This window comes from Stenella coeruleoalba (genome assembly GCF_951394435.1).
Source record: "Stenella coeruleoalba genome assembly, chromosome: 1".
Lineage (NCBI taxonomy): Eukaryota > Metazoa > Chordata > Mammalia > Artiodactyla > Delphinidae > Stenella > Stenella coeruleoalba.
Window position 1 is genome coordinate 18339266 of NC_137169.1, and position 23398 is coordinate 18362663.

The window sequence follows — 23398 nt, forward strand, 5'->3', positions numbered from 1 at the left end:
GCTTCAACTCTTAGGCCTGGATGATTCTATCCAAGGGGTAGAGTGTGATCACGTGCAAGAATCTGCTCCAGTGTAAGAAAACTTTATTTTAAATACTTTGGGAAGCTCCTTCGTAGCAGTATAAATTAGTGCCCGGGAGGAGGGCGTTCCGTGTGTCTCAGGGCCCTGCTTCGCCCCACTTGCTCTTGGTGGTCCTCCTGGGTTCCTGGACCCTGTGGAATAGAGACCCCTGATACGTGGTCAGTGGTGCGCTTGGCCTCATGCCTGGTGGGCTGAGTGGGCACCGTTGGGGTCTGAGGTAGGGGAGGCTCTGAGGCCCCTGGGTTCCTCCCAGAGGCTGGAGAGCAGGCAGTTGTTTCTCTTCCTTTTCTGGTCCCTGGTAGGTGAGGGTCTCAGGCCTGCGCGCCAAAGCCTGAAGGATTCTGCTTCTGCCAGCGCCATAGATCTTCACCTGTGATGGGGCGAGGTCTGTGCTCAGGGTCCACGCTGGAGTGCAGGGCCCGCACCACCTTGGACAGCCCAGAGTGGGCAGGGCCAGACCCCCGGCGGCCCTTTTCCTAGCCCCTGACTCTCTCCCAGGGGCCAGGCCAGCACCCAGGGTCAGGGGTTGGGCTAGCACTCACACATCCTATCCAGCCCTAAGGCTGCTGACCAGCCCAGCTCCTTGAGGGCCAGGCTGGGGTTGGCATAACAGGCAGCCACGTCGCCTTCCCGCCGGGCCACCACCTTGTACGGGATCTGCAAGAGAGGGGGCGGTTGTAGCTTAGCTGAGCTGGCCCTAGCCTTATCTGCCAACTTGCTAACCAGGCCCTCAAGAAATGGAGGTCCAGAGCAGGGTCTCGCTCTCAGGCGTCAAGTCCTAAGGCAGGCTTGGGGAGACAGGGCGGTGCTGGGATGCCCGTCATGTAGGTTAGTGGGAGGGGCTGGGGGTGGGTCAGGGTGGGCTGCCAGCCTACCTTCTTCCCCGAGGCCTTCTCCATGGCCACGACCATCTGTAACACCGAATAGCCCGTGCCCGTGCCCAGGTTGTAGATCTGCCCAGAGAGGAGAACAGGGACCGTGCCAGGGGCTGGACTTACTACCCCTCTGGGCCCCATTGGTCCAGGCCTCCGCCTCCTTCCCCTCCCTCCCTTCTCTTCCTACCCGGCAGCCACACTGCTCCTTCAGCTTCCTCAAGGCCGCGATGTGGCCCTTGGCCAGATCCACGACATGGATGTAATCCCGGACGCCTGCAGAGGAGGAGGTGGTGGGGCGCTGGGTGCAGTACAGTCTCTGTCCCACCGCAGTCTCCCTCCCGGCTCCCACTCCTGGCTCCTCCTGGTTCTGAGCTCACCTGTGCCATCCTCTGTGTCATAGTCGTTGCCAAAGACATTTAGTGCCTCCCGTCGTCCAATCGCCACCTGGGGTGGAGGTCAGGTTAGCTTTTCCCAGGACCTTGGCACCAGCTGTAGCCCTCAAGTCTAGGGCCACCCCCTTCCTTTCCCTTCTCCCTTACCTGGGAGACATAGGGCATGAGGTTATTGGGGATGCCCTGGGGATCCTCGCCGATGCAGCCCGAGGCGTGGGCGCCTATGGGGTTGAAATATCGCAGCAGCACTGCATTCCAGGCCTGTGGGACGCAGGTCAGACGATGGGGGTTGGGGTGCAGGCTGCGCGTCCCAGCTGAATCCAGAGCCCACCCTGCTGGTTGTCTATCCCTAGAAAGGAGCAGGGTATCGGGCCCTCCCTGCAAGTGCTGTGACCTCGTGCAAGTCACTGCTGCTTCCTGAACCCCAGCCTCCTCCTTGGTGGAGGCTGATCAGGATCCCGTCCTCAGGCTCGCGGGGGTGGGCTGTGAGGGGTCCGTGAGCGGAGCCACGGCTGAATCAAAGGGGGCCCTCACCTTGTCTGCCTGGCACAGGTCCCGGATCATTTCCTCGATGAAGAACTTGGACTTGCCATAGGGGTTGGTACAGCCACCTGTGGGGTGAGCCTCATCCAGGGGCAGGTACTGGGGGTTCCCATACACGGTGGCCGAGCTGCTAAACACCAGGTTCTTCACCCCGTGGGCCCTCATGATCTGCCCGTGGAGGGGAGGCGTCAGTGGCCTCTGCCTCACACGCTATTCCTGCCCCCTTACACCTCCCAGGTGGGTGGGGCTGAGCTATGGGCTCCCATTTACAGAAGGGGAGACTGAGGCTGAGAGGCAAAGACCTAGCAAAGATGACACAGCTTGGGCTCTGCCACCGTGTTTGGCACTGCGTACCCGGCCAGGGGCCCTCACAGTGTCTGTGTCCTTGCCTCAGGCCTCACCTCCAGAAGCTGGATGGTTCCTGTCAGGTTAACTCGGTAGTAATCCAGAGGCTTCTGCACCGACTCGCCCACAGCCTTGAGCCCAGCAAAGTGGATGACTGCCGTGAAGCTGTGCTGCAGGGTTGCAAAGCTGGGGTCAGAGGTTGCTTACAGGCCTGGCCCTTGGCTATGCCCCTTTCCCGTCTGCCTGCCAAGCACCCACCTTCTTAAAAAGACGCTGTAGGGCTGCCTGGTCCAAGATGTCCATCTCCTCAAACTCCACAGAGTGGCCTGTCAGCTCCTGAACCCGGCGCAAGCTCTCAGGCATGGAGCCCCCTCCTGGTTGGGCACATAGAGGCCATCAAAGTCAGAGAAGATGGGGTGCTGGGTTCCCAAGGGACTGGCCAGACACCCATCTCTTGGAGGCAGAACACAGGGTTTCCCTTCCATCCCCCTGGGAGCCCCAGCCCCCTCCGCCTGCTCACCACGAATGGCGTTATGGAAGTTGTCGACGACCACCGGCGAATAGCCCGCCTCCAGCAGCTCCAGCACGGTGTGGCTGCCGATGTAGCCAGCCCCACCTGTTACCAGCACCTTCTCCGCCATCGCGCCTGGCCCAGGACGGAGACTCAGAGGTGGCTGAGGCTGCCTGCTCAGGGCCTCCTTCGATCTGGACTCTGGCGTCAGAGGGAGGCAGTGGTGCGTCCTAGTTAATAGGGTGGGTCTGGAGTCAGCCCTGGCCCAAGACTGGATACCATCACTTTCTGGCCTTAGGCCTTGGAGACCACTTCTCTCTTGGCCTTAGTTTCCATCTCTATAACATGGAGTTTATAACTGTCCATCTATCACGTGGTAGTGTGAGGGTCAGATGAGGTGATTTTAAAGGACTGCCACATGGTACAGGTGGGGAGACTGATGGCACAAGTGCCATAACTGACCGGGGGTTGGGAAGATGGAACCCTAGGCTCCACACTGCCTTCCCCGAGGTGTCTGGGGACTGGACAGTTCTGGACAGAAGGAAACAAGGCAGCAGCATGGGGACTCCAAGAGCCCAGGAAGGGGTTCTGTCTGCTCAGACTCGGACCTTCCCAGTCCCTCTGCCATCACTAGGTATAAACTGGCTCCTTGGTTCAGTGACTAATACCTCCTGGGGTAAGCAGCCCCCTGACTCCCTCCCACAAAGGTCAACTGGGAGGAGGCAGGAAATATAGCAGACGGCCTCAGGGTGGGGTCTTTTGCCAGGCAGGCTGAGCCCAGCTCTGGGGTTACAGCACTGCACTCCTGGAGTGGGCCCCACCCCAGGTCAGCCAGGCTGGTTCTGCCTGTGCGGATGCCACTCCCGGCTTGGAGCTAAGGATCCCGCCTAATTCTAGGTGGCACTGAACAGGGTAGTGTAGACGTGGCCTTGGCCCCAGGCTCCACTGTCAGGTGTGCACCACCACCCTGAACAAACTCTACGGGCAGAGACGGTGGAGCGGAGGAGGGGGGCGGGGGAGGAAACTCAGACACTGAGGTCTTTCATTCCGGGCGGCCTGGCCCGCAGCCGCCTTCCTCCGAGCTGCGTCAATCCTCTTCTGGGCTCATCCAGCTCGACTGAACGCCCGCTGCGTGCCAGGCTCTGTATTGGGCACTTTTGCATTATTTTCCTGAATTCCCCCAATATCCTGATGAGGCAGGTGTTATTACTGGCACTTTACAAAAAAGGATACTAAGGTCAGAGAGGTGAAGTAATTGCCTTAAGTCACAAAGCTAGTGCTGGCCGGGCTAGAATCTGGAGCTCCAGGATCAAAGCCCCGCCCCTCTCCCCAAGCAGTTCGCCCCCCGCCCCCACTGTTTCCCGCTGGACTCTGCTCCTGACGCTGAAGCCGCCCCCGCCCCCGTCCCACAGAGCTCCATGCACTGTGCGGGCCCCCGGAAAGTGGTGGCGTAGGAGCTATGGGAGGCAGGAAGGCTGGTGAGGCCGGCCTCCCTCCGACTCGCAGAGTGGCCTCGGTCAGCTGTCGCCTCCTCAGTTTTCCCAGTCCGTAAAATGGAGAGGAGGGGGCGCAGGGCCGTGAGCTATCAAGTGCACTTGAGCCTCAGGCTGGGATTCGGGCGGTGGCTCGGAGGGGGCCGAACTAGGAGTGCCTCGGCCGGGAATGAATGAACCCTGGCCACCCCAGCCAAGGCAGCGGGAGCTGCGAGCAGCGAGGGTGGGTCCGCTCTGGCGGGACTCTGCCCAGAACGCAGCCCAGATCCCCGAGACTCTCCCTCGCGCCCGGCGGACCACCCGGCCCCTCGCAAACCCGCCCAGACCCCCCATTCACCTCCCGAACCTGCTCCGCACCACGCAACCCGCGCTGCCTCGAACGGCGCCGCCTTCCGAGCTCCGCGCCCAGTCCCTTTAAGAACCGACGGCCCGCCCTGGCCCCGCCTCCTCCACGCCCCCAGGAGACGTGTCAGCGGGGAGACCGCAGTACGGGGCGCCGGGAGGACCAAGGAAGCTACGTCTTCAGGACGCCTGCGCGGCACGTCCCGCAGAGGGCGGTACCGACCCGTGCCTGGGCGGTGGGCGGAGGAAGGCACGGCACGGCCCGGAGCCGCGCCCGCGAGCCCAGGCGCCAGCGCTTGTCCCGACCACGGGAGACAGGCGCCGCGCCCCAGGAGATGGGGCTTCTCAGGGGCGCCCGGCAGCCGTCCCGCGGCGGGAGCCACAGCCAAGCGCGGGGCCGAAGACCGCGGCTCCACGCTCGCCCGCAGGTTTTCCACTGTTTTCGCAGCTGCCAAACTCTTTCTTTTTAGTAACCCTGGCATGAAGCAGATGGCTGCCTGGAACAGAGGCGAGAGGGACGGCGCCGAAGGACGGGAACGGGTAGGGGTCGCCCAGAAGCTGCCGTTCTGGAAAGTCTAGTTTAAAAACCCGCCAAAGGGAACTTCTCTGTCGGTCCTGTAAGACTCCGTGCTCCCAATGTAGGGGGCCCGCGGTTCGATCGGGGAACTAGATCCCGCATGCATGCTGCAACTAAGAAGTCCATATGCCGCACCTAAAGATCCCGAACGCAGCAACGAAGACCAGGCATAGATTAGATTAGATAGATAGACCCGGCGTAGCTGGATTAGATTAGATAGATAAGATGGTTAGATTAGATATTTTTTTTTTTAAAATACCGCTAAGGGAGCCCTAAAACTAAAACAGGAATTACAGCGCCAATTGCGGTCAGCCTGGAACGGTTTGCACGCTGCCTACCATAATAGTACGTTAGAAAATGGTGTTCTGTTTTTGTTTAAAATAAAGGGAGGGCTAAGGAATGATGTGTATAAAGGCATGACATACTGAATGATGAAACCCGAGCAAAGGAAGAAATGCACACGTGTGTCCCACAGCCTGAGTGCCCTGGGCCTGCCCGAGTCCAGCAAGGACGCTGACAGGCAGGAGAGGCTGAGGTCCCGAGAGCTGAGTGCGCCCAGAGCTGCACGTGCCCAGGCCCAGAGGACCTTGTGCAACAGCCCAGGTCACAGAGCCACGAGCCTCAGAAACAACCTCCCCAGGGTGCTCTGGTCAGCGCTGTCATTACCATCGACCTCCCCAATTCTCAAGAAGGGAAAGAGGGAGAAAATTCAGAGATTAATAAACTGAAGTCTGTGTTTTCCTCTTAGAGGAAATGTTGAAAAGATGCTTTATTCCCTCTTCCCTATGTACACACATCTGTACAACAGAACACTGGAATGGTTATGTCATTAAACCTTTAATTACATAAGCTGCTTTCAACAATCATGTTCAAAGTGGAGATTTTCCAGAGGTGCTGGAGTTGGCAGGTGGCCACCACAGCTCAGCCCTCACCCCTTCACCAAATGCCCTCTGCCAGCTGAGGGAAAAATTCCTCCCTGCCCCTTTGCCCTACAAAGTCAGCGAGCGATGGCCCCGAGGACATGGCAGCATCAGGCTGTGCAGAGTGGCCAACTGGCAGGATTCACCCAGAGATGAGACTTGAGGATCAACCCAAGTCAGAGAATTGGGTTCCCAAGTGCCTTTAGGCATCCAACTCCTGGGCCTTTGGGTCCATGGTGAAGGGAGACCTCCAGCTGCCCAAGTCTCTTACTCATCCTCAGGTCAGGCAGGGAGGGCCTGAGGCCAGGCAACTCCAGTCCACCTCCTTTCCGCCAGGAGAGATCTAGGTGCAGAGCTGGCAGTGAGGTGCCTACTCCTGTTGATTTCATTCCCATTTCCACATGCCCATCTGTGAGTCATCCACACATATCCCTATTCCCACACAGTCCCCAGGGCTTTGGGGGGCAAGGGGCTCACAGTTTACAGGTAGCCTGAGCCACTTTGGAGCTGGTTCTTCTGTTCAGGGCTTGACAGATAAAGGCCCCAGCTTCCAGGAGCTTCTGGAGGTTCACACCCTTTGAGAAACAAGTTAGAGGATGCAGTAAGTCACGACATGCCCTCAACACCCAGGGAAACATCAGACTGGACAGAAAACTGTGTAAGGGTGAAGACAACCAGGCCCTTGTTCCTCTGACGACGGAATACCAGTTGCCTGTGAGGTGGTGTCCTCGTGGCATGTGGGGCTCTCCAGCTCCAGAGTCTAGCACAGGCCTGGCCCACCGTGGTCAAACACTGAATACTGAAGCAAGGACCGTGAGGCAGAGAGAAACAGGAGTAAAAACACCAATTAAGGGCTTCCCTGGTGGCATAGTGGATAAAAATCTGCCTGCCAGTGCAGGGGACACAGGTTCGATCCCTGGTCTGGGAAGATCCCACATGCCACAGAGTAACTAAGCCCGCGAGCCACAGCTACTGAGGCGGCGCTCTAGAGCCCGTGCTCCGCTACAAGAGAAGCCACCACAATGAGAAGCCCGCGCACTGCAACGAAGAGTAGCCTCCGCTCCCCACAACTAGAGAAACCCTGCAACGTAACCCAACGCAGCCAAAAATAAATAAGTGAAAAATTAAAAAAAAAAAAAACCACCAACTTAAGGGACCACACAGAAAACCTCTTGATAACAATAGCTATTTACTGATGCGTACTATCTGCTTAGCTCTGGGCCAAGCATTCCACATTTTCTTATCCTCGTAATGACTCTGTGAGATAGGTGCTGTTATTATTCCCATTTCCTAGGCCCAGAGCTGTGAAGTAATCTGTCAGGTCACACAGCCTGTGAGTGACAGGACTAGGTTTTAAACCCAGTTCTGTCTAATCCAAAAGCACAGATGCTACACTGCTTCCAACCCACACTGAGGGCCCTTACTGACTCCGGCAGAGCCCTGGGGGGCTAATTCTGCTGCCCTCATTTTTCAGAGAACAAAACAAAGGTCCAGAGGAAACTGACTCGCTTCAGGTCATGGCTTTACCCTTTCAGGGCTCTTTCCCTACACCCCCGTGCCCCCTCACACTGAGGGCCTGCCTCCTCGTGGCCTCCATCTGCCACGCTGTTATCCCAAAACATATGACAGAACGGCCCTAATCCCTTGGCACCCTTCTCTTAACTGCACCAGCACCACCACAAAAACCCTGAACAAACCCAGCAGCTTCTGTCTTCCGGCTTTAGGCAGAGCTCTGGTCAGTTCAGGGCTGCCGCCACCAGGAGGCAGGTGACATTACCGTGTGAACGCCCAAGCCGGCCAGCATGTAGACCAGGTCCTCGGTGGCCAAGTTTCCTGATGCTCCGTGTGCATAGGGACAGCCTCCAAGTCCCGCCACAGAAGAGTCCACAACACTCACTCCCATCTGCAAACAAGGATGGTGAAACATGGCTGTCACTGTGGGGACCAGAGCCTACAAAGCCGGTTCTTGTAAACCTACCATCTGCTGCCTGAAATTCTTTGGCTTATGATTCTGTCGACGTGAAAATCCCACTGAAAGAAACTGTTCCTCTTTTTAGTTCCTAAAACAGTGTGAGTCTTTTATGCTACACTGTTTCCTCTGCCAGGAATATCCACCCTCCTTCCTTTCATGGTCAACTCCTCACCTTCTCCTTCTCAGCCTAAAAGCCACCTCCTCAGAGGGGCCCTTCCCGATCACCGACCTAAACTAACCCTCTCCCACTGTTGAGGTTTCAGACCCCTGTTGCTTACTGTGTTCACTCACCCCCGCTCCCACTCCCTCACCCCACATCAAGCCTCTAACCCCACAGGGGCCTATCCCATTTCTCTAGGTCAGTCGCCCCACTTTCCTAATATGACTGTTTCACTTTCTCCTCTCTCCTTAAACCTCAACTCTGAGAAAACAGACCCAGAAGGTAATAGAATCATCTGGCTTAAAGACATGAGCCTCAAGGAGGTAACATGAGAACTAGAAAGAGGGGAAAAAATAAGGTGGCCCTGGATTGCTCTAGCTAACCTAAAGACAACCGGCTGGACTCAGACTATCACTACAGCAAGGCAGCCTGTGGTCAGACACTCGGAAATTTCTGTCTAAGGGGCTGCTGGGCCACGGGACCCTCATTCTGGGCCAGCCCGCAAGAAGCAAGCCTCAAAAGAAACCCAATCTGAGGTCTTAGTCCAATCTTTGGGGAACAGCATTAAAGGTTCTCCCTCTGAGTGACCTCTGCCTCCCTCCCTACTTCCTGCCCGCTCTCGCTACACACAGGCACACGCACGCGCACTCACAGCCCTGTGTGCTAGGGCAGGGCCGGGGCACCTGAGTCCTCCCTGACCCCACCTTAGTCTTACAATGCAGTGCTGCCTGGTCACCTTTCCGCTTCCCTTTTTCAACTGCTTAACTTTTTCGTGTCCTTCAGGCCTCCCCTGGCAAATCCTCCCTGACCTCCCCAGCTGGGACTGGGGCCTTGCCGAGCCCCAGGCTTCCTCCCTGCGTGGCATCTGTCACAGTGCATTAGGACTGTCACCTGATTCTCGACTGTCTCTCCTAACAGACAGATGCAGGCACTTTTAGGGCAGGGTCACGTGTTTGTGTCCGCCATGGCCAGCCCGCGGCCTGGCACACAGGTGTGGGCCTTCAGCACAGTGAACGCTTGCTGAAAGAATAAACGGAACATAGCTGTCCTGCCACCATACCCTTCAGGAGAATGGACATGTGCCTCTACTCTGGGACATGCCCTGATTACCTGCAGGGCCATCAAGGTGTTGGCCAGGGCCTGGCCATAGGTGTCATGGCAGTGGACAGCCAGGGCAGCCACTGGCACCTCATGCATGACAGCGGACAGCATATCCTTCATGATCCCAGGGGTGCCCACGCCAATGGTGTCTCCCAGAGAGATCTCATAGCAGCCCACTGAGTACATCTTCTTGGCAACCTGGGGAAACAAGCAGGCGCTTGGAGGACCCCAGATTCCTCAAGCCAGGGGTCCTTAGCCTACGCAGAACACCTCCACGTGTGAGACGCTAAATTCCTACCAGACCACAGACTCCTTACAACTTTATGAGTGGGAATGACGATCCTCCTTCTACTCGTCAGGAGACTGGGACGTAAGGAGCAGAGCTGGCCACTGGGCGCGGGCCCTGGGGCCCCAACCCCTGTGCTTTCCTCCTGTGCGTGCCTCAAACTCCATCCAGTCCTCCACTTAACCACCTTCACACCCTGTGTCAGACCCAGGGGCCAGAATCAGTAGAGCTGATTCCTTTCGCGTAGCTCTGTCCTTGGTAGGAAGATGTGTGAAATCATGGGTCTGGGGTGCTAGTTATATATTTTTAAGAGAAGTACATAACTATTAAAATTTTTAGAAGCGCATTTGTCAACCCCTAAAATCACTGCAAAACCAGAGCAGTATATGCCCCACCTGAGGAGACGCTGCTCCACACTGCTGTGCTGGAGAAGGGGGAGGAAGGCGGAGGTGGGGTCAGGGACGTGGTGATACTCAACGGTGGTCTGATGGATAAAGAAATCGGTGAGCCCCCTCCGCGACTGCCCATGTGGGCAGAATGACAAGGAGCCATGGCAGCCAGTGGGCGGCAGAGGGTGCAGCAGAAGCGGCAGGCTCGGGAGTGACGTGATGCTGAAGTGAAACCCCAGTTCCGCTGCTCACTAGCTATGGGACCTTGGCAACGGACCTAAGTTTCCTGAGCTTCAATTTCTGCTTCTGAAAAACAGTGACGAGCCTTTGCAGGGATACAGGGAGGACTGGCGGCAACAGGAGGCTGAGATTCTGGACGACAGCAGCCACTCTCAATAAGCAGTTGCTACTGTTAGCAATGCTCATTTCCGGGTGCTACCTGGTGTGTGGGAAGAGCAAGAGGGCTTTAGAGGTACGCAGATGGGGGTTGAGACCTGGTTTCACCATTTGCAACCTGCATGGCAAGTTAGTCTGTTTCCTCAACTGTAAAATGGAATAACAATAACACCAAATTTGCTGGGTGCTTTTGAGGACAAAATGACATAAGTTCTTGGGCTGTTCAAGTTCATTTCCCGCCCTGTGTTATTCTCAGAGGATGTCAATGGCCTCTCCAACCACTACAAGGAACCCCTCTGCAGAGGATTCTCACCTCACATCACCTGTCCACTGACCAGACTGGAAACTGAGTCAGGGGCTTTCACCCTGGGGTAGAGGGCAGGGGCTTCGGAGACTCCATGCCAGGCTAGGAGGTGGCCCTCCAGGGGTGAGCACAGGGCTGTGCTCTCAGAGGGGCTTAATGAAGGAGCTGGGCAAAGAAATGAAATCCGTGACCCACCATGAAAGTGTGGCGAGAGCAACCTATGCACTCAGGGGCAGGCACGGGAGCCAACGCTCACAAAATCCCCCCCCCCCACACACACCTCAGCTACTTTAGCCGGGGAGATCTTCCCTTCGTAGGGGCATCCGAGCACACAGGAGACGTACCTGTGGGAAAACAGGGAGGATTGGTGTCAACGCCCCCGGGCTCTTTGGCCAGCAGAGCTGGGGCAGGGCGGCTGCTCGACACACATCCCTGGTTAGCCTGCACCCAAACCTGAAGCCAGGCGGGAGGCCACGGGCCTGGCTGAGAGGCTAGCTCAGTGCCGGCGAGCGGGCGAAGGCAGTGCTGCTCAGTGCCAGGGGCGGGCAGTGCAGCGCCACAGCAGGGAGGGCAAGAAACTAACAGGCCTGTAGTTCAGGAAGCAGGCGACACACAGAGAGGCAGCCAGGCAACCAAGGGGGAGGAGAAGCCAAAGAGGGCACTATGGGCAGCCAGCGGAGCCGCATGGAGTGGGGCCATGCTCGGGAGAGGACTAAGGACGGGTGAAAGCAAAGCGGGAACGAAAAAGCTGGGCCAGCCGAGGGCCAAGGGACCGGCTGCTCCGGCTGAGTGGCCAGAGGGTTCAAACACTCATTTATTCAACGGATATATACTGAGCTGCCCACAGTGTGCCAGGCACTGGGGAAGCGCAGTGAGCAAGACTGAAAAGATCCCCACTGCCACGGAGCTTAAGGTTTCAGGTAGGGAGACAGCGATAAAAGAGTGATCTAGGGCTTTCCTGGTGGTGCAGTGGTTGGGAGTCCGCCTGCCGATGCAGGGGACACGGGTTCGTGCCCCGGTCCGGGAAGATCCCACATGCCGCAGAGCGGCTGGGCCTGTGAGCCATGGCCGCTGAGCCTGCGCGTCCGGAGGCTGTGCTCCGCAATGGGAGAGGCCGCAGCGGTGAGAGGCCCGCGTACAGCAAACAAACAAACAAACAAACAGTTTAATAAGGGAAGGACATAATCTCAAAAAGTGACGTGCTATGAAGGAAAGACAAGGGTAGTGTGACAGGAGCAACCAGAGGAGGCCAACAACAGTAGGATGGCCCAGGAAGACCTCTGTGAGGACGCGAAGCTGGAGCTGAGATGGGGGGAGAGCCGTGTTCCGGGCAGAGAGAAGAACCAGTGTAGAGTCCCTGAGACCGAAGAGTAGGTGTGTTCAAGACACAGAACAAAGGACAAAACAGCTGAGGTATGGGCAGCAAGGGGCAAAGAAGTACAACATGAGGTTGGAGAGGAGGCCACCGGCCTGATCGTGGGGTCTTGCGAGTTACGGTGAGGAGTCTGGATCTTGGGTGTAGCCAGTTTCTATGTCCACCCACCCATTCAGGCTGAGGCTCCATTAAAACCTTTTAGAGTCTTACAAAGTACTCTGCATATTATGAGGCATAATAAATGTCTGCTGGATAAATACATTTCAGACTCAAACATCTCAGTGTATTTTTCCATCTTAATCCTTCTTCTTACTCTCCAATCACTGCTGAGCACAGAAAAGCTAAAGGAATACTGAGGAAAGAGCACAGGCTTGGGAGTCAGGAAGACCTGACATGCCCTTGCTTCCCCATCCATCTATCCGCCTGTCGGTTCCTGAGCACCTACTATGTGCTAGGCCCAGAGCTGGGAGAGGGAGTACAGCAGGGACTGAGGTGGGCTCTGCCCTCACGGAGAGCAGAGTCTAGTGGGGGATGGGAGGCAGAGGAGAATTTAACAAGCAGGTAAGTGCTTTGTTAGAGGATGTTCAGGGGACTCTGGGAGCCCAGAGGAGGGACACCAACTCCACCTAAGGGAAGAGAAAGCTTCGTGGAGAAACTGGCATCCATGAGAGGACCTGAGATGAGCAGGAGTTAGCCCTGACAAGTAGGATGTAGAAGGAGGAGTGTCCTGAGTCTACAGAAAGCACGTGCAAAGGCCCAGAGGCAGGAGAGAACTGGGCCATGTGACAAATGGAAAGAAATTCCAGCTGGCTGGAATGCAGTGTGCTGAGGAAGCAGGGCCAGAAGAGGGATGTGAGCTGCAGAGAGTGACAGGGGCTGAAAAACGCAGGGGCTTGTAAACCACGTTGAAAAGTCTGGAGTTGATGAGTCACTGACAGGTTTTTAACCAGGGAGTGATGTGATCAGATGTGTACTTCTGAAACAGCATTCTGGCTGCAGTTTGTTGTGTGACCTTACAGCAGACTCTTCATCCTTCCTGAGCCTCAGTTTTGTCATCTGGAAGTGGGGACAGAGGCCTCCTTGCTGGGCGATTGTGAGGCTACAATTAGATAATACAGGGACAACGCCTGTCACTACTGCTATTAAAGACGTGATGTCGGAGACGTCTTAGAGGCCGAGGGGATTCCTCAGGGATGTGTGAAGAGTTGGTGGTGGAGCCAGGATTAAACTGACCTCCACAAACCCTGTTTAGTGTCTGTCCTGCTAGATTCCTCTGGTGAACTGACCCAAAAATCAGGTTTGGAGAAAGCACTTGCCAGGATTTCTTCTGACCAAATTTACTTGGGAAAAGATGTCTGGGTGTGGACCTTGGGCTGCCTGCACCCAGGATAAGGAGTCTGTGAGGCATGGTCACTGGAGTTAGAGCCTGGCCCTATTCCAGAATGGTACTGAGGAAATAGAGGCAGCACCAATGTGGTCAGACTCACCCCCGCACAGGGATACTGGCTGCCCGAGCTGCCTTCAGGATTTCGTCAAACCGCTGCACACTCTCATCTATGGAGCAGTTGATGTTCTTCTTGCTGAAGAGCTCGGAGGCAGCTCCAAAGACAGCCACTTCCTTGGCTCCGGCAGCAACCTGCCAACGGCCAGGTGGATTCCTTTCAGCATTTTTCTCTTCAAGGAATACCCACACAGAGTGGCAAAAACCTTTGTCTAATGGTGAATTTTATGATATATGAATATTATAAGTTGATTTGTGTCCTTCCCAAAGACATGTTGAAATGCTGACCCCCAGTACCTCAGAACGTGACCTTGTTTGGCAATAGGGTCACTGTAGATGTAATTAGCTAAGATGAAGTCATATTAGTCCCTCTTCCCTTATACGATTGCGCCCATGTGAAGACAGACACAGAGGAAAGGCCAGCGAGGGGGAAGCAGATACTGGAGTGACGCACCTAAAAGCGGAGGAACACTGAGGATTGCCAATCATCACCAGAAACTAGGAGAGAGGCGTGGAAAGATTCTCTCTCAGAGACCTCAGAGGAACCAACCTGGGCTTCCCTGGTGGCGCAGTGGTTAAGAATACACCTGCCAACGCAGGGGACACAGGTTCGAGCCCTGGTCCGGGAAGATCCCACATGCCACGGAGCAACTAAGACCGTGAGCCACAACTACTGAGCCTGCACTTTAGAGCCCCCAAGCCACAACTACTGAGCCCACACACCTAGAGCCCGTGAGCCAAAACTACTGAGCCCACATGCCTAGAGCCCATGGTCTGCAACAAGAGAAGCCACCATAATGAGAAGCCTGCGCACCAGAACAGAGAGTAGTCCCTGCTCGCCGCAACTAGAGAAAGCCCACGCACAGCAACGAAGACCCAACGCAACCAAAAATAAATACATAAATAAATTTTAAAAAAAAAGAAGGAACCAACCCTACTGACACCTTGATTTAGGACTTCTAGCCTCCAGAACTGTGAGAGAATACATTTCTATTGTTTTAAGCCACCTAGTTTTTCCATATTTTATAATGGCAGCCCTAGGAAGTTAATACAGTGAATTATATCTCAATAAAAAAGAAGCCTTGGCCTTCCCCAAGAACCAACACTGCTGCTGCAGTCACCATCCTGGAAGTCACTCTTTTTTTTTTTTTTTTGCGGTACGCGGGCCTCTCACTGTTGTGGCCTCTCCCATTGCAGAGCACAGGCTCCGGACGCGTAGGCTCAGCAGCCATGGCTCACAGGCCCAGCCGCTCCGTGGCATATGGGATCCTCCCAGACCGGGGCACAAACCCGTGTTCCCTGCATTGGCAGGCGGACTCTCAACCACTGCGCCACCAGGGAAGCCCTGGAAGTCACTCTTAAAAGAAGCTTTTTGCCTAAATTCGGAATCAACATCTCCAATGACGTTCTCATGTAAAATTATAAGCAAGTTGACAGATACTAGCAACCACCTTTAACTCTTGTGGAGAGCTCAATCACCTTTTTTTAAAGAGGAGATGGGCAACAACAACAAGAGCTAACATTTATTAAGCACTTATCTTCTACCAGGCTCTTACTAAGCAACTCATGTGCATCCTATCTTCTGAAATCCTCACAATGTTAGGTACCATCATTAACCTTATTTTATAGGCAGAACCTGAGGCTCAGAGAGGTTTAGCAGCTTGTCAAGATCAGAGAGCTGGGAGTGGCGGTGCCAGGACTGCCCCCAGGTCTGTCTGACGGTGCCCATTACTGCTGGAGACAAGTCATTCAGACAGAAATCCTGGGACAGGGACTGAGCCCAGGGACAAGACAGAGGCCAATGCCATCAATCTCATTTCAGGGGCCCCCACCGAAAACAGGTCTCTTACCGCTGCCTGGAAGCCTTTGAAATTTGGGGTCAGCACTGGGTAGCTGATGCCAGGAAATTTCTGGATGCCCTTCATGACTTCAGCGTGGTCAGCCATCTGAGAGCCAAAGGAGACACTGCCAAGTCACCACCAAGGGCAGGCAGAGTTTAGGTAGAGAAAAACGTTTTAGCACAAAATCTCTGTTCTCCAGGACCCTTGCAGAATGAGTCCTTTTGCAGAGCTGAGTCTCCCCAACGCTCTTACTGTTTGTTTGACTGCTGATGAGCGAGAAGGCTCCTTGGCCTGGGTGAGATCCCCAGTCTCTCCATATGGCTAACACTGTCAACTCGACATAAGGAGCAACAGCAGCAATGGTACTTGTAGCCATTTGCTGAGAATGTGCTCCGAGCCCGGCACTGTGCTCAGTGCCATGTAACTCAGTTGGAACAGGATCTTTCTTCCCACTTGACTATCTCTGTGAAGCAGGAGTCGCCAGTCTTTCCCCTTCACAAACGCAGAAGCCACACCTCTAGACAGGCCTAGAGATTCTAGACTTCTTAGAGCCAGAAGAGACCTGAGAGGTCATCTTGAAGCTGGAGAGGGGAAGGCCTCACCAAGCTCACCATGCAAGTCGGGGCAGGGCCCAGACTGAATCCAAGCCACCTGCCTCCCGGGGCGTGCTCTTTAGCTGCACATGCTACTGTGAAGCACAGAGAGCTCTCAAAGCCAGAGACCTGGAAACCTACGTTCCTGACTTCTACTGACTTGCAGGGCAAGTGCAAAACTTTACATCCCTCTCATCTGAGACATGCCTGAGGGCTGGGGCTCACCTGGGGAACCCATTTGGGAGACACAAAGCTGGTGGCTTCTATAACAGGGAGTCCTGCTTCGGAAAGCATGTCTATCAGTTTGATTTTCATTGGAGTAGGTATAATATTCTGTAATGCAGAGAAAAACCAGAAAAGACAGGTTGGCAAAGTCAGTAATTAAATGGTCTCAGAATGCAGCCTGTTAGTTCAAAGCTTTTACTACAGCAAGCACTTCACTATCTCAACTTTCAAACACTATCATGAATTCACATGTAATCCTGGCCAACAGGTGCAGAACAAGGCTTGTCTTCGAATTCTACAGATAGCATTTTGCAGTGGAAGCAGTTTCTCACTTGAAAATGAGTTAATACTGACATGGAGACAATATTTTCCTGTCATACAGGCTTTTAAACTAAATTTTTGTTGCTTTATGACCCCATCATAAACAAAGTGCCATGGCCTGAAAGGGCAGAGATGACTAACCTTCTGGGTCCTATGAGATGTGGCCTCCAAAGGGTCACACCATCCCCTTCTGTCTCTCAGCTGGCACAGGAGCTCATCCTCACATGATCAGCCTGCTGCTTCTCTGTCCCTCACCATGTCTAGCTGCTCACCAGACTCTGTGGACTCCTAGCTCCAAATCTACCGTCATTATCCCATGTATGTTATGGCATGGTCACAGTCACTCTACCAATTCCTCCCACACAGGAATCCTTCTAAAACACAGTCTCCATTATCTCACTCTCCTGCTCAAAAGCCTTCCATGGCTCCCTAGTACTTACAGGATTAGGTCAAAAATCCTAAAACTCCAAGTCCTTCTCGCCAGGCCCTTCCACCCCCAATTTCTCTCCCACTGCTTTAATTTAATCTATTCCACAAGTAATTTTTGAGAGCCTTCTATGTTCCAAGGATTGTGCTAGGAGCCACAGATACAGCGGTGAGCAGAACAGACATGATCCTGTCCTCAGAGAGCTTACAGCTTATTGTTTCCAACCAACACTCACTATTAAAGGTAGGCTGATCATGCTTTAAAAAAAAAATTTTTAAAGAGGTTTTCTTATTGAAAAAATAATTAATATATGATTATTTCAGAAAAACATGCCAAAAACAAAAGAAAACCACCCTTAAAACCTCCCAGAGATAACACTCTTAATACCCTGACAGGTAACTTTCTAGATCTGTGCAGTCTAGTACATTAGACATGAGCCATACGTGGCTATTTAAATTTTAATTAATTAAAATTACATTAAAAAATTCAATTCCCAGCCACACTAGTCACATTTCAAGTGCTCAACAGCTACAAGTGTCTAGTGGCTACTGTACGGGACAGCTCAAGCCTAGAACACTTCTGTCTTCACAGGAAGTTCTACTGGACAGCACTGTTCTATGATCCTTTTCTAGGCAGGTGCTCCCACACATATATAAATTTTTTTGTTTCTTACACAAAAGTATAAGATTAAATATATATATATATATAGAGAGAGAGAGAGACACTCTCTTATAATCTGATTACATCTTAATATACTCCTATATTATTAACGGCTTCACAATATTCCATTTTATGAAGTCATTAATGTATTTGAGTTATCTTTCCTCCTACTGAACATTTAGGTTGTTTCCAACTGTTCTGCTGTTACAACAGGGTTTTAAGGAACATCCGCAAGGCTAAATCTTTGCATGTGACTTTCATGACTTCCTTTGGACAAATCCCCTTATGTGCAATTGCTGGATCAAAGGCACGCCCTCACCTTCCCTCTGCGCTCCCGCAGCACTTACCGTCCCCCCCCCCCCACAGGGCCTTAAGGTGGACCCGGGGTCACAACACTTGTGGCTGAACTGTCACAGGTGCCTGCCTGGCCTCCCTGACCCGGCCCTAAGTTGGGTATAGTTCTGCACCCCCCACATGGAACTCTCGAAGCCTGCAAAAACTTTTTTGGTTGATTTCCAGCCTTACCTTTTCATTTTGTAGTCCGTCTCGGGGACCAACTTCCACAATTTTCACTTGCTTTGGGAAAGTACCCACAGATGAGGTGCTAACCTTTGGTTTAAAAGAGGAAACAAAAAGTAACAGGAGGAAATTGTCACAATTCTCCAGGGGGGCAAATCTGAAAGAATGTATCCATCTTCACTAATGCTGAGACAAGAAGCAATATTTCTCACCCTTTAATTCACATTTGCTCTGTTTTAGAATCAAGAACAACAAAAAAAATTCACTTAGAAACAGGAATAGAATAAGACAGCAGTCCCCAACCTTGTTGGCACAAGGGACTGGTTTCGTGGAAGACAATTTTTCCACGGACTGTGGGGGGGGGAGGGGATGGTTTCGGGACGATTCAAGCACATTACATTTATTGTGCACTTTATTTCTATTATTACATTGTAATATATACTGAAATAATTATGCAACTCATCGTAATGCAGAATCAGTGGGATCCCTGAGCTTGTTTTCCTGCAACTAGATGGTCCCATCTGGGGGCGATGGGAGACAGTGACACTTGAAGTGTGTGGCTTATGTCCAGTCTACTCCATAAGATGCAGTTTGTCACTTGCCACTCACTGATAGGGTTTTGATATGAGTCTGCAAGCAACTGATTTATTATGGTCTCTGTGCAGTCAAACCTCTCTGCTAATGATAATCTGTATTTGCAGCTGCTCCCCAGCGCTAGCATCACCGCCTCAGCTCCACATCAGATCATCAGGCATTAGATTCTCACAAGGAGCGAGCAACCTAGATCCCTCGCATGTGCAGTTCACAGTAGGGCTCACGCTCCTGTAAGAATCTAATGCTGCCGCTGATCTGACAGGAGGCGGAGCTCAGGCGGTAATGGGAGTGATTCGGCAGATGAAGCTTCGCTCACTTGCCCATCGCTCACCTCCTGCTGTGCGGCCTGGTTCCTAACAGGCCACAGACCGATGCTGGTCCATGGCCCGAGGGTTGGGGACCTCTGGAGTAAGTGATTCATGCTCCCAGTACAGGGCCATTTCCAACTCTCCTTTAGTCTAGACCCATTTCCAACCACCTGACAGTTGAGCATTTAGGTTTTTATTTTTTTTAATTATTTTTAAAAAATATTTATTTAGTTGGTTGCACTGGGTCTTAGTTGTGGCTCACCGGCTCCTTAGTTACGGCATATGGGCTTCTTAGTTGCGGCATGCATGTGGGATCTAGTTCCCTGACCAAGGATCGAACCCGGGCCACCCTGCATTGGGAGTGCGGAGTCTTAACCACTGCACCACCAGGGAAGTCCCTAGGTTTTTTTAAACAAACCCATTTGTGCTCTCAAACACAGATGTCCCTAAACAGAACTTTAATTACTCCTAAAGCCCAGTCCGACTTGAGTCTTCCTATCTCAGTAAGAAGCATCACATACACCCTGTTGCCTAAGCCAGAAACTTGACTCATTCCTTTCCCACTCACCATAGCCTATAAGATTCTTCTCATCTGACTCCTGCCAATCTCCGAGAACTCATTACTGGTTCCTACTGTTCTGCACTCACCCCTCAGATGGGTCACTATACTCCAGACCCACCAGCCTTTCTCCCATAGCAGGGCCTCAGGGCTTACAGTTCCTCTGCCCAGGATGCTCTTCACCTGGCCCTTCCCACATCTGGCTCCCTCTCATCTTTCAGTCATAGATAGGCCCCTCTGACTACCCTTTGTAAAGCTGCCAATCCCCTCACCCTCATTATTTTCTATTTCAGGACTATAATGACTCCCTTGAGAGCACTGCAAATAATGCCTGCTCAATGATTCCTCCAGTAGAATGTATGCTCTATGAGCGACTCTGTCGTAACCTCCACTTCCTCTCACGTTTGACACTGTGCTTGGCACAAAGGAGGCACTCATTAAATAGTTATTAAAACAACAGATAAATGCATGAAGGGCATACCTGCCCCAGAGGAGGGCAACTACTGAGTGTGGTGAGAAGCAGTCTTGGACTTTGTGGGGTTGTGGGGATGGACGAGGCTCTGTTCTCTTATAATCATAGGCTGGGTGATGACAAGGAGAGTGAGTCTGAGAGGAGATAAAACCTTCAGCAGTTGAAGACATTAAAAAAAGGCCCCGAGTCTCCTCTGTGTAAAGTCTGTCCTATATAAAGTCCTCTATGGGAAATCTCCCCCTCCCCACCACCACCGAGTAATACAAGGCTTTTTTCCCCTCTTTCCTCTATTCTTCTTAGTACTACTTAATACTGTTTAAATTAATTACATTTTACCAGATTTGCTCTGGATAAACATATTGCAATGGGGCAAGGGGAGAGGGGTACTGGGAATCTGACAAGGATCCCAAATTCCTGAAACCCTTAAGGAAGGAAATATTCCCAGCTATGAATCAGCTGGAACTTAAACAACTCACCTGAATTGGCTTTGCTTTTAGCCAGTAAAGCTTCCTAGAGACTAATGGATGTCAATAGGCTAGGTTGGAAGGTCCCTGCAAGTTGAATATCCCTCCAAAAGGTATGTTGAGCCTCTGCTGGTACATTACCCTAAAAGGATCGCACTGGAATGTAAGCTCCATGAGGCAGGGACTTTGTTTTATTCATTGTTATCTTTCCAAGGCCTTGCTACCTAATATGGGCTCAATAAATAACCAGTGAATGTTGTTGAAAGAATGTAAAACCTGTTTCCAAGTTCCTTTTATGAGAACAGAATAAACTCAATTCTACTTCCTTCCCCATAACAACACTTCATACTAACAACAAAACAAGCATTTACTATTATTGAAGCATTTACTATTTGCCAGGCACTTAAAAGAGCCTTTTACATATTAACCCATATTATCCTCTCAACAACCTTATTAGGTAGGAACTATTATAATCCCCATTTTACTGTGAGAAATCTGAAGTCCAAGGAGATTAAGTAATTTTCCCAAGGTCACATGGTTAGCTAGTCACTGAGCTCGTATCTGAACCCCGCAGTGTGGATCTAGAGCCTATGCTCTTAACCCCTACGCCATGTTGCCTCTGCCACCCTTCGGTCTCCCCCAGTCTTCTCTCGCCTTGGTTAAACACCCAATTCATTCCCTCTGTAAAGTTCTGCATAGAAATAATCCCCTCTAACCACACAAATCCTGGGCCACAGCCTCCTGAGCTATGGTACCTTTATCAACAGCTAAAACTGACTAAAGCCCAGTGCTAACTTCCAGACATCAGCACCTCATTTAGTCCCTACATGACAGGAACTATCACTATTCCAATTCCATAGAGGAGGAAACAGCCTCAGAAAACCCCAAATCACACAGGTAGGAAGTGAGGAAGTTTGGATTTAACCGTCTGGTTCTGACATCAAGTCTGTGTAAGTTACCCCATGGAGGGAGGGCCTACTACCAGCATTTCATTACACCAGGAATTTTTTCAAATCACATTTACATCCACCATCTCATTTAATTTTCTTAACTTTTCAAGCTGGACTTACTGGATTTATTTGCAATGAGCAATCGGTGGGGGAAGGTGGTCTAGTAGACACTGAAGTGGTTTTCTGAGAGGGGCCCCTAGTGCCAAGGCAGTGTAATTTTTACCAGTTTAAACTCCTCCTAAACTCTAAGGCAACAACTGAGCAATCACTTACTAAGAGCTAGAGCAATGTTAAATGCTTTACTTACGTTTTCCTTAATCTCCAAACCAACCCTGAGGTAATCTTTCCTCATGTCATAGATCAAGAAAACCAGGGTTTAGAGACCTGTCACTCAACCGCAAAAGTGGCTTCAGTACCACTGGGACATCTCAGCTCGAGCTTTACCCAACACAATGTATTCAACCCTTTATACAATTAGGTCTCCTACACTTTCCTTCCACTCACTGAGCATGGGCGAGAGGTGGAAACACCAGGATCAAACTGGCCCAAAGTACAATTCCAAGGGAATCACAACTGGCCACACGCGATCTAAGTCCTGCTCAGCACGCTGGGATAGCTCGCCAAGCGTCCCCAAATGCAACAAGAGCTGGAAATGGAGACGGACGGAGGGGGATGACCTGGGTTTCTCCACTCGAACTGGCAGGGTAATCATGATTTTCCTTAATGAGGGACTTGGGGAAGTCTGAAGCTCAGTTACAGGGAGACAGATGCCAGGGTCACCAGAAAGAGCCTTGGCCAGGGAATGAGGACGCCTGGGATGGCGACCCAGGTCTCCACGACCCGGGCGAGTCGCTCCCCATCTCTGGGCCTCAGTTTCCCCATGCCCCTCAAGGGATTTGGACGAGTCAGAGAGGGTCCAAGATTCCAAAGCCCTCCCAACCCTCCTGGCCTGATGAGCTGTCCGGCTTCGCCTCTCAGAGAGCAGCCGCTATGGGCCAAGCCCCCGACCCTGACCATCACGGTGCCTTCAGGACCGCCCCTGGGCGGGCCGGGGCACTTACAGCCCGGAGGGACGCCAAGCCCACCAGTCTCCACAGGGGCGCCTTCTTCACTGTCGCCATCTTCACCCAGCTTCCCCGGCGGCAGCCCAGCGGAGCCCCACGTGACCACCGACAGCCAGGTGGGCGGGGCCCCGCCTGTGGGGCGGGGCCGCTGGAGCGCCGTGATGACGCCCTACGCTGGCTCCGTGCCCAGTCTGTCTACGTTTTTATTTCTTCTGGGCAGTGCTTCCCTAGCCGTTATTTATGCGCGCCCTTTGTGTGCCAGACGAAGTGAGGCGCTAGGACTATAAAGATGAACAAAAATTAACCAAAGTCTCTGACTTAATGGGTTTGTAGTCTGGGAGATGTGGGAAGACAGATATTAACAGTCACACGAATAGTTGTAGAATTACCTTCCGCATTAATAAGATGAAGCATTACTATTTGCCACCCACTGTTCTGAGTTATTTGCATGTATTAACTCATTCATCACGATCTTCAGGACTTAAATGCAGGCAGTCGACTCCAAAGAGAGAAGCATCCTTTGATTGAAGAATGAGTAAAATTTACCCAGGTAAAGAGGATACAAGAAAAACTTTCCCGACAGAGCATAGCATATGCAGAGGACCCGAGGCAAAGAAATTGAATGCCCAGAGCAGTGTTTTTCAAAATGTGTGTTGTACCTCATTGGTAATAATATCAATTTAGTGGGTACTTTTTCAAAGAAATAGAAAATATCAGAGTACATTGTATAAGTAGTAAAGCTAGGTACTGTACTGCTTTACAAAACTTTTGTTTGTTAATGCATAACAAACTAGGTTGCACTATAAAATAAAATTCTTTCTGTAGGCTGCAATTAGAA

At 52.3% G+C, this 23398-nt stretch overlaps 2 protein-coding genes across 6 annotated transcripts; both read right to left on the reverse strand.

Annotated features, from left to right (window-relative positions):
• Positions 1-130: 130 nt before the first annotated feature.
• On the reverse strand, positions 131-4634 carry GALE (UDP-galactose-4-epimerase). Of its 4 annotated transcripts, XM_079922383.1 has the most exons (11): positions 4578-4634; positions 2757-2977; positions 2495-2610; positions 2293-2406; positions 1883-2059; positions 1496-1609; positions 1334-1400; positions 1144-1229; positions 957-1034; positions 624-738; positions 258-451 (listed from the first exon to the last, which is right to left on the reverse strand). In XM_079922383.1, exons 2-11 carry the CDS (start codon positions 2875-2877, stop codon positions 393-395), a joined length of 1047 nt encoding a protein of 348 aa, XP_079778509.1. In that variant the 5' UTR covers positions 2878-2977; positions 4578-4634; the 3' UTR covers positions 258-392. The 4 variants fall into 4 exon arrangements, with proteins under 4 accessions (XP_079778506.1, XP_079778507.1, XP_079778508.1 ...); XM_079922380.1 differs by lacking the exon at positions 624-738 and having other exon boundaries at positions 131-451; XM_079922381.1 differs by lacking the exon at positions 624-738 and having other exon boundaries at positions 131-451; positions 4587-4624.
• Positions 4635-4805: 171 nt separating this feature from the next.
• HMGCL (3-hydroxy-3-methylglutaryl-CoA lyase) lies at positions 4806-22628 on the reverse strand. 2 transcript variants are annotated; one of them, XM_079903579.1, is made up of 9 exons: positions 22558-22628; positions 18156-18239; positions 16223-16330; positions 15414-15509; positions 13550-13698; positions 10968-11031; positions 9322-9510; positions 7857-7982; positions 4806-6654 (listed from the first exon to the last, which is right to left on the reverse strand). In XM_079903579.1, exons 1-9 carry the CDS (start codon positions 22615-22617, stop codon positions 6553-6555), a joined length of 978 nt encoding a protein of 325 aa, XP_079759705.1. In that variant the 5' UTR covers positions 22618-22628; the 3' UTR covers positions 4806-6552. The 2 variants fall into 2 exon arrangements, with proteins under 2 accessions (XP_079759705.1, XP_079759706.1); XM_079903580.1 differs by lacking the exon at positions 22558-22628 and adding an exon at positions 20559-20599.
• Between the last annotated feature and the right edge of the window lie 770 nt (positions 22629-23398).